General features: G+C 35.9%; 1 protein-coding gene across 9 annotated transcripts in view; it reads right to left on the bottom strand.

Annotated features, from left to right (window-relative positions):
• The window catches only part of AUTS2 (activator of transcription and developmental regulator AUTS2), a 1,225,668-nt gene that overhangs the window by 686,954 nt on the left and 523,860 nt on the right, over positions 1-14,854 (bottom strand). For all 9 annotated transcript variants that reach the window (XM_055409984.2, XM_055409986.2, XM_055409985.2 and 6 more), the window contains one exon: positions 5,473-5,574. In XM_055409984.2, coding sequence (XP_055265959.1) covers positions 5,473-5,574 — 102 coding nt within the window. The remainder of the gene's footprint in view (positions 1-5,472; positions 5,575-14,854) is intronic.

Genomic DNA, 14,854 nt, shown 5'->3' with positions numbered 1-14,854 from the left:
GCATCAGAAAATATTTGTGTTTTTATGTCTAGATTCTTCCACTAAGCATAATGTTTTCAAGACTTGAACTTCATTCTTTTTTATGGCTAATACTCCCATGTCCATATATGCCACTTTTTGTTCATCCATTTACCTGCTGATGAACTCTTGGGATGTTTACATCTTCTGGTTACTATAAATGATGCTGCAGTGAAAACTGGCATTTAAGTATCTCTTTGAGGCCCTGGTGTTCGGGTATATACCTAAAAGGAGAATTGGTGGCATGTATGGTAATTCTGTTTAGCTTTTTGAGGAATGTCAAGCTGTTTTCCACAGTGGATTCATCATTTTATATTTCCACCAGCATGTACGAGGGTTTCAACTTCTCTAAATTCTTGCCAACACTTGCTATTTTCCTTTCTTCAAAAGTATAACTATCCTAGTAGCTGTAAAGTAATATCTCATTCTGGTTTTGATTTGCATTTCCCCAATCACTATGATGATGAGCATCTTTCATGGGCTTACTGGTTATTTGTGTATCTTCTTTGCATAAATATCTGCTTAAGTCCTTTGCCCATTATTGAATTCAGTTGTTTGTCTTTTTGTTGTAGTCTTTACATATTCTGGATAGTAAACATTTATCAGTTATATGATTTGCAGATATCTTCCTCCCATTCTTTGGGTTTTCTTTTCATTTTCTTGACAATACCCATTGATGCATATAAGTTTTTAATTTTGATGAAGTCCAACCTATGTATTTTCTCTAGCTACTTGTGCTTTTGATGTCATATCTAAAAATCCACTGCAAATTCAAGGTCATGAAGATTTACATTCATTTTCCTGTAAGAATTTTATGGTTCTAGCCCTTACATTTAGGTCATTCATCTTGAGTTAATTTTTATTCATGGTGTGATTTGGGGTCCAAGTTCTTTCTTTTGCATGGGAAAATCCAGTTGTCCCAGAACCATCTGTTGAAGAGAAAATTCTTTCCCAATTAAATGGATATTAAACTCATGTTAAAAATTACTTTGCTATAGATGTATGAGTTTATTTCTGAACTTTCAGTTCTATTCCATTGATCCATATGCTTACACTACCTAGTACCACACAGCTTCGATCACTGTAGCTTTGTAGTAAGTTTTGAAATTGGGAAGTGTGACTCTCCCAAAATTGTTTTATTTCAATACTGTGTTGACTTTTAGGGGCCTCATGCCATTTCATATGATTAGGAGTGTCTGATTTTCCATGTTTGCAGAAAAGGACTTTGGAATTTTCACAGACATTGCATTCAATCTGTAGACTGCTTTGAAGGGTATTGATATCTTAACAATACTCAGTATTTCTATCCATGACCACAGAATATCTTTTGTCAATTTCTTTTGATCAAAAGGAAAACAAGTTCAGGGAAACCAGTAACAAAGATCTCAATAACTATACAATCCTGTGCTATTGTCCCTTGACCTAGTGTGCTTTCATTTCTCTACTCTGTGATGAAATTATGATTCATGAATCCTGGAATAATTTCCAGGGTCAATATGATCTTACATTAAAAGCACAACAAAATCTCAGAACAGTTATTTAAGCATTAAGTATTGTTAACAAATTAGATAAGAAATAGTCATACCTTTAAATTTACAGTTCCACCACAAACTTAATGAAACATATAAACACAATGAAATATTCTTGTATATATATTCATACTCACAGTGAAAGACTGAGTATTCTTTATTTATATATTTGATACTATACCACATTAAAAGAAAAGGTAATCATAACTAAGATAGTAAGAGTTCTGCAAAAATTTTATACTTTTTGTTTATCCCACTTAATTCTTGTACAAATTTGTTTGTGTGTTCAGTCACTAGGTCATGTCCGACTCAGGCTCTTCTGTCCATGGGATTTCTCAGGCAAGAATACCAGAGTGGGTTGCTATTCACTCTCAAGGGGATATTCCCAACCCAAGGATTGAACCCATGGCTCCTTCATTGGCAGGTGGATTCTTTATCTTTATCACTGAGCCACCCAGGAAGCCCAAGAATTTAATAGTCCATAATATCAAATGTCACCCTAAATCTAACAACCTTTCCTGAGAGGTACAGAAGATCTCTGTGTCTTAGGGTTGCCCACCTTGGCTGACAGAGAAATGGACAGTAAAAAGTTTTTAGTGCATACCCCTAAAATACCTGTTTATGAATTATATATAAGAACTACTCCTTACTTATTAAATTGAATATTAGTAAAGCTTAATTTCTATTTTTTAAAGAAAAAATAAGCCATAATATTTTTTCCCTATAATACACTGGATCATCTTGTACAGCATAATCAAGAAAACTACTTTAGAAAATTAAAAAAGGAGAAAACAAACAGGGAAGGGTTTTGCTCTTTATGATATAAAGAGCACTTATATACTCACTCTACTGCTTCTTGAAACTCAGAGACTCTGAACTCTGTCTCATTTTTAAGCCAAAGCAATCTTGAGAAAGTACAACAAAGTTGAAGGTATGAGGCTCCCAGACTTGACACTATACTACAAAGCTATAGTAATCAAAACACTGTGGTACTGGCACAAAAACAGACACGTGGGTCAATGAAACAGAACAGAAATCACAGAAATAAACCAACGCTCACATGGTCTATTGGTCTATGACAGAGGAGGCAAGAATAAATGATAGGGAAAAGAGATTATCTTTAATGAATAGAGTTCGGAAAATTGGACAGCTACATGCAAATGAATGAAAGTGTACCACTTCCTCATATTATGTAGAAAAATAAGCTCAAAATGGATAAAAACTTAAGTATAAAACCTGAAAGCATAGTACTCCTAGAAAAAAAAAATCACAGGCAGTAATCTCTTTGACATTAGTCTTACCAATTTTTTGGGGGTATACCTCCTCAGGAAAGGGCAATAAAAAAGCAAAAATAAACAAATGGAACTATACAAAACTAAAAAGCTTTTCGAACAGCAAAGGAAACTACCAACAAAACAAAAATGTAACACTGATTTGGAGAAGATATTTTCAAATGATATTTCTGATAAGGGGTTGGTACCCAAAATGTATAAAGAACTCATAGAACTCCATGTCAAAAAAAAATAATAACCTGATTTTTTAAAAAAATACGCAGAGAACCTAAATAGGCATTTTTCGAAGAAGACATACAGATGGCCAATAGGCACATGAAAAATGTTAACATCATTAATCAGCAGGGAAATGCAAATCAAAACCACAATGAGATTATCACCTCACACCGGTTAGAATGGCTGGTATCAAAAAGACAAGAAACAACAAGTGTTGGTGGACAAAAAGGGAATCACTGTGCATGGCTGTTGAGAATGTAAATCTGTGTAGCCACTATGGAAAATAGTATGAAGATTACTCAAAAAACTGAAAATAGAACTACCATATGATCCAGCAATTCTACTTCTACTTCAACAGAAACAGTAAATCAAAATATATATATATATGTGTACCCCTGCATTCACACACCACTATTTACAACAGTCAAGATATGAAGCAACCTAAATGTTCATCATCAGATAAATGAATAAAAAAATACTATACACTGATGCACACATACAAAGGAAGACAACTCAGCCATTAAAAAGAATGAAATCTCAGTGGCAGCAACATAGATATACTGAAGGATACTATGCTAAGTGAAATAAGTCAAACAGAGAAAAATGAGTACCATATGATTTCACTCATACATAGAATCTACGAAACAAAGCAAACGAACAAACAAAACAGAAACAGACTCAGACGTGGAGAACAAATGAGTGGCTGTCAAAGAGTAGGGAGGTGACCGTGGGAGGGTGGACAGACAAAATCAGTAAAGGGAATTAAGTATAAACTTCCAGTTATAAAATAGATATATCACAGGTATGTAAATGAACCCATAGAGAATACAGACAATGATACCATAACAAACTTGTATTGTGATAGATGAAAGCTGGATTATTGTGGTGATCATTTCATAATGTATAAACAATATCAAATCACTATGCTGTACACCTGAAACTAATGTGGTACTATATACTAATTATATGCTGCTGTTCTGTGCTTAGTCACTCAGTCGTGTCCACCTTTTTATGACCACATGGACTGCACCCCGCCAGGTTCCTCTGTCCATGGGGATTTTCCAGGCAAGAATACCAGAGTGGGTTGCCATGCCCTCCCCTCCAGGGGATCTTCCCAACCCAGGGGTTGAACCTAGGTCTCCCGCATTGCAGGTGGATTCTTTACTGTCTGAGCCACCAAGGAAGCTCAAGAATACTGGAGTGAGGAGCCTATCCCTTCTCCAGGGGATCTTCCTGACCCAGGAATCAAACTGGGGTTTCCTGTATTGCAGGCAGATTGTTTACCAGTGAAGCTACCAAGGAAGTGCATATTAATTATAACTCAATTTAAAAAGAAAAAAGAAAGGTGGTTAGAATCCTGAACTCACCACCTGTGGTGACTAAAGGGTAATCTGTAGCTTCTGGAAAAAAAAAGGAAGAAAGGAAAGAAAGATGAGGGAAGGTGGAGAGAGGGAGAGGGAAAGAAGTGATGAGAAGAGACAAGAAGAGAAAAAAGAAAAGAAACGGGAAATTCCCAAATTGAGTATGCTAATCACAAAAGGTAAAACGTTGTTATTTCTGGGAATGCTCTTCAATGGGTTACCCAAATTATTTTTTTAGTGACAGTAGAATTATTTTCCTCCCCTAGTAAAAATTTTTTGCAAATAAACAGATTGGGAGGAAAAAAAGAATACTGTCTAAATCTGTTAATGTTCCTTTCTTGCTATCACGAATAAAATTTTCCCCCTACTTGATCTATTTTAAAGGAAAGTTTAAAAATGTTGCTCTCAGGTGCAAAGATGGCTCAAGGATACTGTTCAACGACACATTAGGGAGGGGTGTGAGGCGACCCCAAGAGGGCAGAAGTGGTTCTGTGCCTTGCTGGTGCATAGGGGCCTGGAGAGTGGTTAGAACAGGTCTAGAAGACTGACAGACCCCCTTAAGAGGCATGCAGCATGTGCTCACGGGGGGTTTCCTCTAGAGATCAGAAGGACATTTTAATTCCTTTACTTGTCAAGTAAGTGGTGGGTTAGTCATCCCTTCCAACAGGAATAAAATGAAAGAAAGGGGCTGTTACAGACCTCACAGGTGAAAAATGACAAAAGGCCCACATTTAAGTACGTCATCTCCCAGCTGCAGCACTGCCAGACTAGTTCTTTCATTTGTAACATTGATACCAAAAAGCATTATCACTTCCTTTTGGAATCTATTGTTTCTAAGCTGATAGATATGCCCAACCAACCTTATAATTCTTTAAAATACATTTTAAGTCGAACTAGAAAACAGAACAATACTATAAAGCAAGGCTCAAATATGTGTCTGCCAAGAGAGGATAAATGCTTGGATATTTACAAAATGACGTGAAGGGATGTGCTGGTGAACTGAAACTGGACTCAAGGGATGTGCGGTCTGGTGGTTTTAGTTTCTTTCTAACTTACGTCGCTGAGCCGTTCCCGGGAGCTGCTCCTGTGGAAGCCTTTGGATTCTCCACTGGCGCTTTCACTGTCACTGTCCCTGCAGCTGTTCTGCCCTGGCTTGAGCTGAAGGAAGAAGAAAAGAGAAAAAAGAAAAGTGTCAGTGGTCTCCTTACACAACTGCTCCTTCACCCTTATTCTTTAAGCCTTGTCAAAAATGAACAGTTTTAGGTCCTGATCTTTAGCATTTTTCTCAGCTTCTGAATAGGGCCAGGCAAGCTGCTATAGAAAGAAACGTGGAGGATAAGATAAGTAAAACATTTAGCATAAAATGTCAAAGTAGATAAAAGACCTGAGCAAGCCTTAATAAACACTTGAAAAGTCTAACATGAATCTTGGAGGGTAATCTTCCCTGAGATTTTTCCAATCCAGGTTTCACCAGATATGATTTCCATCTTATTCTCTCTGTCCTCTTATGAAGGAAAAAAGAGAAACAACAAACAGAACAAAAAACAAGTTTTTCTTTTCCTAAGAGAAAATGATGAGATTCTTTTTATTATCCTTTAACCACTAGGGAGACAATGGCCCTGTTTTTCAAGATAATATTCTAAAGATATTTTAAAATACCAAATTAAGACCTACAGCTTAAGTAAATTAAGCCAGCATCCATTCAACAACTATGTATTAAGTATAACATCTGAGCCTGAAAGTAAAAACTAGAGATATGGTACTTATTTACCAACTTAAACAGTCTCTGCTGTTTAATAGTTTTACAAAGCTATGTTACCAGTTTCTACACATTTACTGGCTCTGACTTTCATGTCAGGATGTTGGACACATTTACCCAGATCTGATTTTCCACTCAAAATTAACAAACACACAGAACGGCAAACCATGAGTCTATACAAGACTGAGTCAAAGTCACATGGACCATTAGTCTGTGATGTTATCACCAACCACGTTTGCAGAGAACCCCAGCAATGTGATGCAAGTTACAACACACAGCCCCTTTACAATGCGCTCACTCGAGCAAGAGAAAGACAGAGCAGGAAAAACAGAGACAGCAATACAAGGAAATACATACATGCTAAATGAAAACCAGAAACGAGCCAGTGATGTTAGCAAGAAAGGTAATTTCTGAAGTCCTGGATTGTAAAAAAAGATTAAGCTCCTATGGCTGAAAGGAGAGAGAAAGATACTCTTTATGAGAGAAAGTCAAAAAGAAAAGGCAGGGAAACCAACATGCTAGGAATGATCAGCAGTCTTATTGGAATTTTGAAGAAAAAACAAAAAACAACTTCTTTTGTGAGGAAATAGGAAGAGGGGGGCATGGGTCGGAAAATGGGAAATGTCAAACAGAACAAAAACCCCTTATTTCTGGGTAGCAGGGAACTTCAGAGAGCAGAACAGGTAACAGGTACCAAACAACTTGGCTGCAGATTTTCATGTGGCTCTAGGACCATGGGGAAAGATGAACCAAGATGAATGGAGAATGAAATCAAATCAGCATTCCTTGTAGCTTTAATGTGCCTCTTTAAAGACTACAGTTCAGACCTGACTTTTGGTCATACCATCTAATCAGCTATTCCCAAATCCCTGCTATGTAAAAGACTTTTTTTTTAATTTCAACATTTCTACAAATCTACTTTTATCACTTCCTTCTAAAATCCCTTTCTCCAGAAAGTCTTCTCTAATGGAACCAAGAAAAATGATCCTAATTTTATTCTGTATCCTCCTGAGCCCTTAAGTACTTAGTTTCCTCCTAAGTTACTGTTAAACCTGCTAATTCTAAGTTAATTCAGATGCAAGCTATATGAGCCTTTTCTTATTACTATGGAATAAAGTTCAGAATACTGTCATTCTCTTCAAGTTTTCATTTTTATACTTGTAATAAAGGGGAACTTAACCAGGGATGGGGGAGCCTGGTGGGCTGCCGTCTATGGGGTCACACAGAGTCGGACATGACTGAAGTGACTTAGCAGCAGCAGCAGCAGCAACTTAAAATGAACATCACTTCCTTTCAATTTCCTGAACATGTCAAGTCCATTCCTGGCCTGTATTTTTTCACACTAGATTTTCTCAGTTTGGAATGCTCACTCTCATTCTCTCTGCACTTTTCAGGTCAAAGTTTTTTTTGAAGCTCAGATATCATCTTTTCTACCATGGTCTTTAAAGCATTTCTTTATACATTTATTTTTTGACATATACCTTCAAAGTCTGGCAAGCATCTCATTTTTCATTAAATGCCTTTTATAATTGTGATATATTTCATCAAGTTTTAAAAGGTCTGCACTAAATATATTTATACTAATGATAAAATCTGTGTGTGGAATGTAATTCATAAACAGTGTCGGAACTCTTATCTCATTGGATCTCTGAGTTAGGCAGAGGCAGGTAAAACTAACTAAAATGTGTGGAATGGGGGAAAAAAAACTAATAAAGGAAATCTGCTCAGAATTAGCGAACAGATTGAGGACTAACCCCATGTCTCTACTGCCTACTGCTATCTTCATTGTAATTCACAGTGCTTGCTTAAATGTTTACATTTAACCTGGAAATAATGATTCTGTGGTAGACCAGTATTCTTCCATAGAATTTATTTTCAATACATCTGTGGTAACTAACTGTATTCACAAAGAAATCTTATTAGGTAACATTTGATCAAATAATGTTTATAAAAACTAAGTCCTCCAACTTAGAGGAAAAATAAGCATCAAACTGGGAATTCAGAGAATAAGAAAATCAAGGCTTTTCCTAATACTCAAATGGTTTAACAAAATCTGGACTTTCCATTTGGGTCTCTTCCACATTTCTTCATGGAAGGAAAAGGATGACTTCAACAAGGTCCAACAAGAGACCCCAGTGGCCCTGATGTAAATTATCTGACTAAATGTTGATCTAGGCTAAGAGCAAACCCCAAGAAAACCTCAGAGGAAGCAGCTTACTAGCCTTCCTTATGTCCTGCCAGCAAAAGCACTTCAGTGAATTCTCTTCAGAGAGCCTTACATAAAATCCAACTCCATACCACCCCTTTCACCTCCAAAGCCAGGCTCAAGTTTAAAGGAAACTTAGGATTTTAAGCTGTCAGACAGCTCAATATTTCAAAGATATAGACTGACTACAGTAAGTACTAAAGCTAACCCACAAGATTTCAGGCAAAGAAGTATTCCTTCCTAATCCCATGAATACATTTAAGACTGGCATTTTCAACCACATCCAATGGATCATTCGGGGTAGCATAACTAACTCAGAAGTTGTAATCCTTCATCTGAAATTCCCAGCTATTACCTACAACCAAGAGATATTATAAAGGCCAGGTGCTGGCTTAAACATTTAAAGACCTAAGAAAAATCAATCTGCATGCATTGATTTCTCCTAGCATTCACAGCATCTCTGTTATAAGAAAGTTTCTGCTATACATGATGCAATGAAACTTTTTTACTATCAGTCTTTAGATATCTAAGGACCTCACTTATTTAAAAATTACTACAATTCACTCTAGTTTTAGAAGTTTCTACCAATTAGGTATAATATAATTTAAGAATCAGAACTAGGAAAACAAAGTGAAAGGAAGCTAGCATCTAGCATGAGTGGCTGTAATACTATCAAGCAGGATTATCATCTTTTGTAAAAGATAAGAAGCCAGTGTGTTTTCATTAGATTTCATAGTCAGCAGTATATTTACCATGCTCTGAAACTGTGTTGTCATTACAGAGTTAACTATTATTAATGACTAATTAGGAAAATAATTATACACGGCTTTATTATGGCTAATCAACATGTAACTGAGTCCCATTGCCCCAGACTGAGGGAAAGTGGAGCAATTCTATGCACATCTGGCAAGACTTGAGAGCCAGGCTGTGCCAGTCTTCTCAGTGAGTGTATGGAGAGTTCCAACAAGATGCAAGATGTTCAGAAGGTGTCATCAACCCTTCAAACAAAACTCACAAAGGAATGAAGCATGTGAGAAGATACCTAAGCCTAGAACTCTAGAAGACTGATGTGACCTACGCAGTGCCAAGCACAAGAACAGCCGAAAGTAATCTCCTACTTCAGTTTTGGTTCCTCAAAGCACGATAAATCTTATCTTGGACTGCTGAGTATTCCTGCAGGGATCTAAATGAACAACATACAACATTTCTTGGAGGTGCCAATAAGCACCAAATCTCCTGTTCAATGATATTTTAAAATACACCTCCACTAACATCAAAACAGTGAGTATTTAATCTCATAAAAGTGGTGTTTTACATGTATATTATCATATGTGAAATGAATCGCCAGTTCAGGGTCGATGCATGTTACAGGATGCTCGGGGGTGGTATGCGGGGATGACCCAGAGGGAGGATAAAGGGAGGAGGGAGGTGGGAGGGGGGGTTTGGGAGGGGGAACTCATGTACACCCGGGGTGGATTCATGTCAATGTATGGCAAAACCAACCAATATAATATTCTAAAATAATTAGCCTCCAATAAAAATTTTAAAAAAAGTGGTGTTTTATTTTTCCCATATAAAACTGTCCCCAAGTGGAGAAAGTTTCACAGATTGAGTGGCATTTGAATGTTTTATTTCTTAGGCTTTAAAAGGTATTTCCGAGGAGAGGCACAGAACCAAAGTAAATAACTTAATGAAAAGGTTGGACACGTCAAAACAAGCTAGCAGGAAATAACTAGTACAAACAAAATTACAAAGTTGGATAGAAAAAAACTTGTTCTTAAGAAATAAATATTGTACTTTTAAATGCATAATGATAACATGTAACAGAAACAAAAATTAAATTCTGGAAACTAGGGTAGTGCAAGGAATTTGTGTGAAATTTCTCTGGGATCACAGTTTCAGAAGTTATACTGTTATTGTTTTCAACAGAGAAAGAATTTTAAGGATTTCATAATCATAAAATCAATCACTTGTAAAATTTAAATACTAAAGTTATTTGCTTTCTAAGTTACTATCAAATGTAAAAGAATAAAATGCATAATTAACAAATGGAAAAACTAAGGGAAATAGCAAGAAAGCAAGTACATGGTTAAGTATATTGGTTATTATAACAATAACTTAACAAATGGAAAAACTAAGGGAAATAGCAAGAAAGCAAGCACATGGTTAAGTATATTGCTTATTATAACAATAACATACATGGATTAAGCTCCCTTTTTTTTAAAGGCAAGGATATCTAGTTTGTATTAAGTAAAGTAAAAAAAAACGTATTTGTTGGTCATAAAGCACTCCTGAATTTTAAAAGAGAAAAAAAGACAAAATCTTAGAAATAAATGGCTAAAGTCATATGAAAAGATAATCATTTTATAGCAATAAAAGGTATAATATTTACTTTTTACACTTCTGTTCTTTATAAAAGGAAGTCAATAGGAGTTAGAAAACTTTAGCATGCTACTTACACTAAGAAAATAAAAAAAAAAAAACAGAAAGGGACCCAGGGGTTAAAGAGTTATAGAACTCAGTTTGACTCAAGTAATATATACTAAATTAGGTAACTTATATAGACCACATCTTCCAGAGCATCCAGGGGACATTACCACAAACTGAAGATGAAGTAGGCTGCAACGAATATCAAGGTATTAAAATTCAGAAACTACATGAACAGCGTTCTGGATAGTAAAAATTAATGACATTTTAAACTGAATATCCATATTATCTACAGATTTTTATTCAATATAAATACAATAAAAATTCTCTCCACAATTATAACTGAGTCATAGAAAAAATAACAAACATAGCACTTATAAATTAACTAAGTGAAAATTATAAATACATAAGTAAAATATTTAACAAGATCTGTTAATTCTGTGCTAGAGATTAATTTATGTATTTTCTACCAGATTGGAAGTAACAGAAATAAATAGCTTAACTACAGAGAACAAAAAGTAACACAACAAGAAAAGCAACAGTGGGGAAGATTAGTGAAAGGAGATTATTTCACTACATAATGAACTGGAAATTTAAATATTATACAATTAATAAATAAAAGTAAAATTGGAAGAAAAGCCCACAAATATAAAAGAGACATACTTCTTATATATCTAAGAATAAAGAGATAAAAATCAAAACCCAGAAATAACATAACAATACTGTGCCAATACAATGTAATAATAATACAATTATCATTACAAAAATGTGATAATGAACATATTCTAAATTAAATAGTAAACATAATTCTCTGTTGATACCAACAAAAATCATACTAAACTAGCTTCAATTTTTAAAAACTTTAACAAAATTTGATCCATAGGTTGAAAAAAAAAATAGTAAAGCTAATCTGTGCCCAAATCTGACAGTAACAAAACAAAAAGAGAACCACAGGATGACCTTAATTTTAAAAAGCTGAAAACGATGATGAAAGGCAACAAATTCAACAATAAAAAATAGCCCACCAAATTCTAATGAATTTTGCAAAAGAATGGAAGAATCTACCAATTTTTAAATGGGCACAAGGGAAATTTTTGAGGTGATGGCAAAGCTTAAAAATTGTAGTATGGTGATGGTTGTACATCTCTGTTAACATATTAGACTGATAATGAATAAACTTCATCATATATAATGAAAATATAATGTCATATATAATGAATATTGTAATAGAGCAGTCTATTTTAAAAAGATAAGAACCCATCAGGGTTTCCTGGGTAGCCCAGTGGTATACAATCCACTTACCAATGTAGGAGCTGCAGGTTAAATCCCTGGGTCAGGAAGATCTCCTGGAGAAGGAAATGGCAACCCACTCCAGTATTCCTGCCTGGGAAATTTCATGAACAGAGGATCCTGGCGGAATACAGACCAAGGGGGTTGCTAAAGAGTTGGACACAACTTGGCGACTAAACAATAAGAAGTCCCATGAATTTCATCTTTTACGCCAGAAAAAAGTTCCCTGGTTGAAGACTTACCTGATTAAATTAGACTAATGAAGCAAAAGAACACAACTCTCTTAAAGTCAACTGTCCATATAAAAATCTAATCATGGGAGTAACCAGGGGGTGTATCTGGATGGTCATCTTGGAATCTTGTCTATTACAGTCAGTTTCCAAAGACAAGAAAAGGAGAAACTGCCTCAATCCACGTATCATAAATAGGGTTCCTTGATATGCAGGAATTTTGGAGTGTCAATTCTCTCTGTCACTGATGTTCCCAAATAAATACTTAAGGTATTCCATAGATGATATAACATGAAGATTGTGTTATTTGCTTGAAAAAAACAGAAACTACTGAAGTACTTACACTGGTCAATCACATATATTATTCAAATTTAAACAGGTTCAGTGGACTTCACAGCAACAGAAAAAATTAAAAAGTTAATCAAATAAAGAACAGAAAATAAGCTAAGATCAATCTAACTATGCAGTCTCAAATATAAACAGAAAGCAATTAAGAGCAACCTAACCAACTTTGATATCCTTCCAACAGACAAATGCAACCCAAACAACAAAACTTAATAATGTTCTATGGCTTATCCAGAGAATCATAACTCTACGATTTGGCCAAGAGGCTATTATGATACTATCTCTTCATAACTTAATAAGGTGAAGGAAAGGGAATGGAAGTGTAAAAATCAGTGCTCATATAAAAATAAAATCTCTATCTACAACCTGGGTACTATTTCCAAGTTGAATTATGTTGACAAAAGGCATGATAACAACCTGACTTTTCATTTCCTATCAAAAAAGAAGTCTAAACTCTCTGGGGGAAAAATAAGGCACAAGAATGAGATTAAAGGGAAAAGCTTGTCTATTTGGCATCCCTTAAGTATGACTGTGGACTGAAAGATAAATCTGTTTTCATATAGGTTCAGAAATCCACAATAAACATATGCAACGCAAAAATAATTTGATGAAGGGATGTTTGATTGCTTTGGTATAGTTTCTAGACTTCTGATAGTGAGATTTTGATTACTCAAAAGAATTCCTGACACAGTATCATTTGGATAGTGAGTAAATAGTGCTGCTATGAACAGAGGAATACATGTTGTCTTTTCAAATTAGAATTTTGTCTTTTCCAGATAAATCCCTAAGAGTGGTACTGCTGGATCATATGGTAGTTCTATTTTTAGTTTTTCTTTTTTATTGGAGTATAGTTGATTCACAATGTTGTGTTAGTTTCAAGTGTACAATAAAGTGCATCAGTTATACATATACCCACTTTTTTATTTTTAGTTTTTTAAGGAATCTTGGTGGTTGTACCAGTTGACATTTCCACCAACAATGTAGGAAGTTTCCTTCTTCACCACACCCTTTCCAGTATTTAGTATTTGGAGACTTTGTGAATGGCCCTTCTGACTGGTGTGAGGTGATACCTCATTGTAGTTCTGATTGGCATTTCTCTGATAATTAGTGATGTTGAGCATCTTTTTCATTTACCTGTTGGTTATCTGTGTATCTTCTCTGGAGAAATATCTGTTTAGATCTTCTGCCCTCTCCTGTTTTGTTTCTTTGAATGCTGATGTCCATGTGTATCTTAATGTCTTAGTTAACTCAGGCTGCCATAACAAAATACCAGACTGATGGCTTAAACAACAGAAATTTTCTCACTTCTGGAGGCCAGAAATATAAGAACAAGAGGAAGGCCGTTCCAGCATGGTCGGTTTCTGCTAAGAGCTCTCCTCCTGTCTTACAGACAACCATCATCTCTCTGTGTCCTCATACAGAGGGAAGAAAGAGAACTGTCTTTCTAATCACTCTTTTAATAAAGGACATTAATCATATCCTCTTATGACCTCACTTAACCTTAATTACTTCCTTCAGTTCAGTTCAGTTCAGTCGCTTAGTCGTGTCTGACTCTCTGCGACCCCATGAATCACAGCACGCCAGGCCTCCCTGTCCATCACCAACTCCCGGAGTTCACTCAAACTCATGTCCACAGAGTCGGTGATGCCATCCAGCCATCTCATTCTCCGTCGTCCCCTTCTCCTCCCGCCCCCAACCTTTCCCAGCATCAGAGTCTTTTCCAGTGAGTCAACTCGTCACATGAGGTGGCCAAAGTATTGCAGTTTCAGCTTTAGCATCAGTCCCTCCAATGAACATCCAGGATCGATCTCCCTTAGAATGGACTGGTTGGGTCTCCTTGCAGTATAAGGGACTCTCAAGAGTCTTCTCCAACACCACAGTTCAAAAGCATCGATTCTTCGGCGATCAGCTTTCTTCACAGTCCAACTCTCACATCCATACATGACCACGGGAAAAACCATTGCCTTGACTAGACGGACCTTGGTTGGCAAAGTAATGTCTCTACTTTTTAATATACTATCCTTACTCCAAATAAATTCAGGGTTCTGGCTTAAACATATGACTTTCAATTGGGTGGGGGGTGAGCTGAGAGAATTCAGTCCATATCGTCAAATATGCACCAATTATCGAGTAGGCTACATTAGGCTAGGCTAGGCTACATTACGTCAAGGAGAACAGAAA

This window comes from Moschus berezovskii, chromosome 27, assembly GCF_049115385.1.
Source record: "Moschus berezovskii isolate FMDL1 chromosome 27, NW_MosBer_1.0, whole genome shotgun sequence".
NCBI classification, from domain to species: Eukaryota; Metazoa; Chordata; class Mammalia; order Artiodactyla; family Moschidae; genus Moschus; species Moschus berezovskii.
The sequence above is the reverse complement of the archived record's forward strand: the minus strand, read 5'-3'. Positions and strand labels throughout refer to the sequence as shown.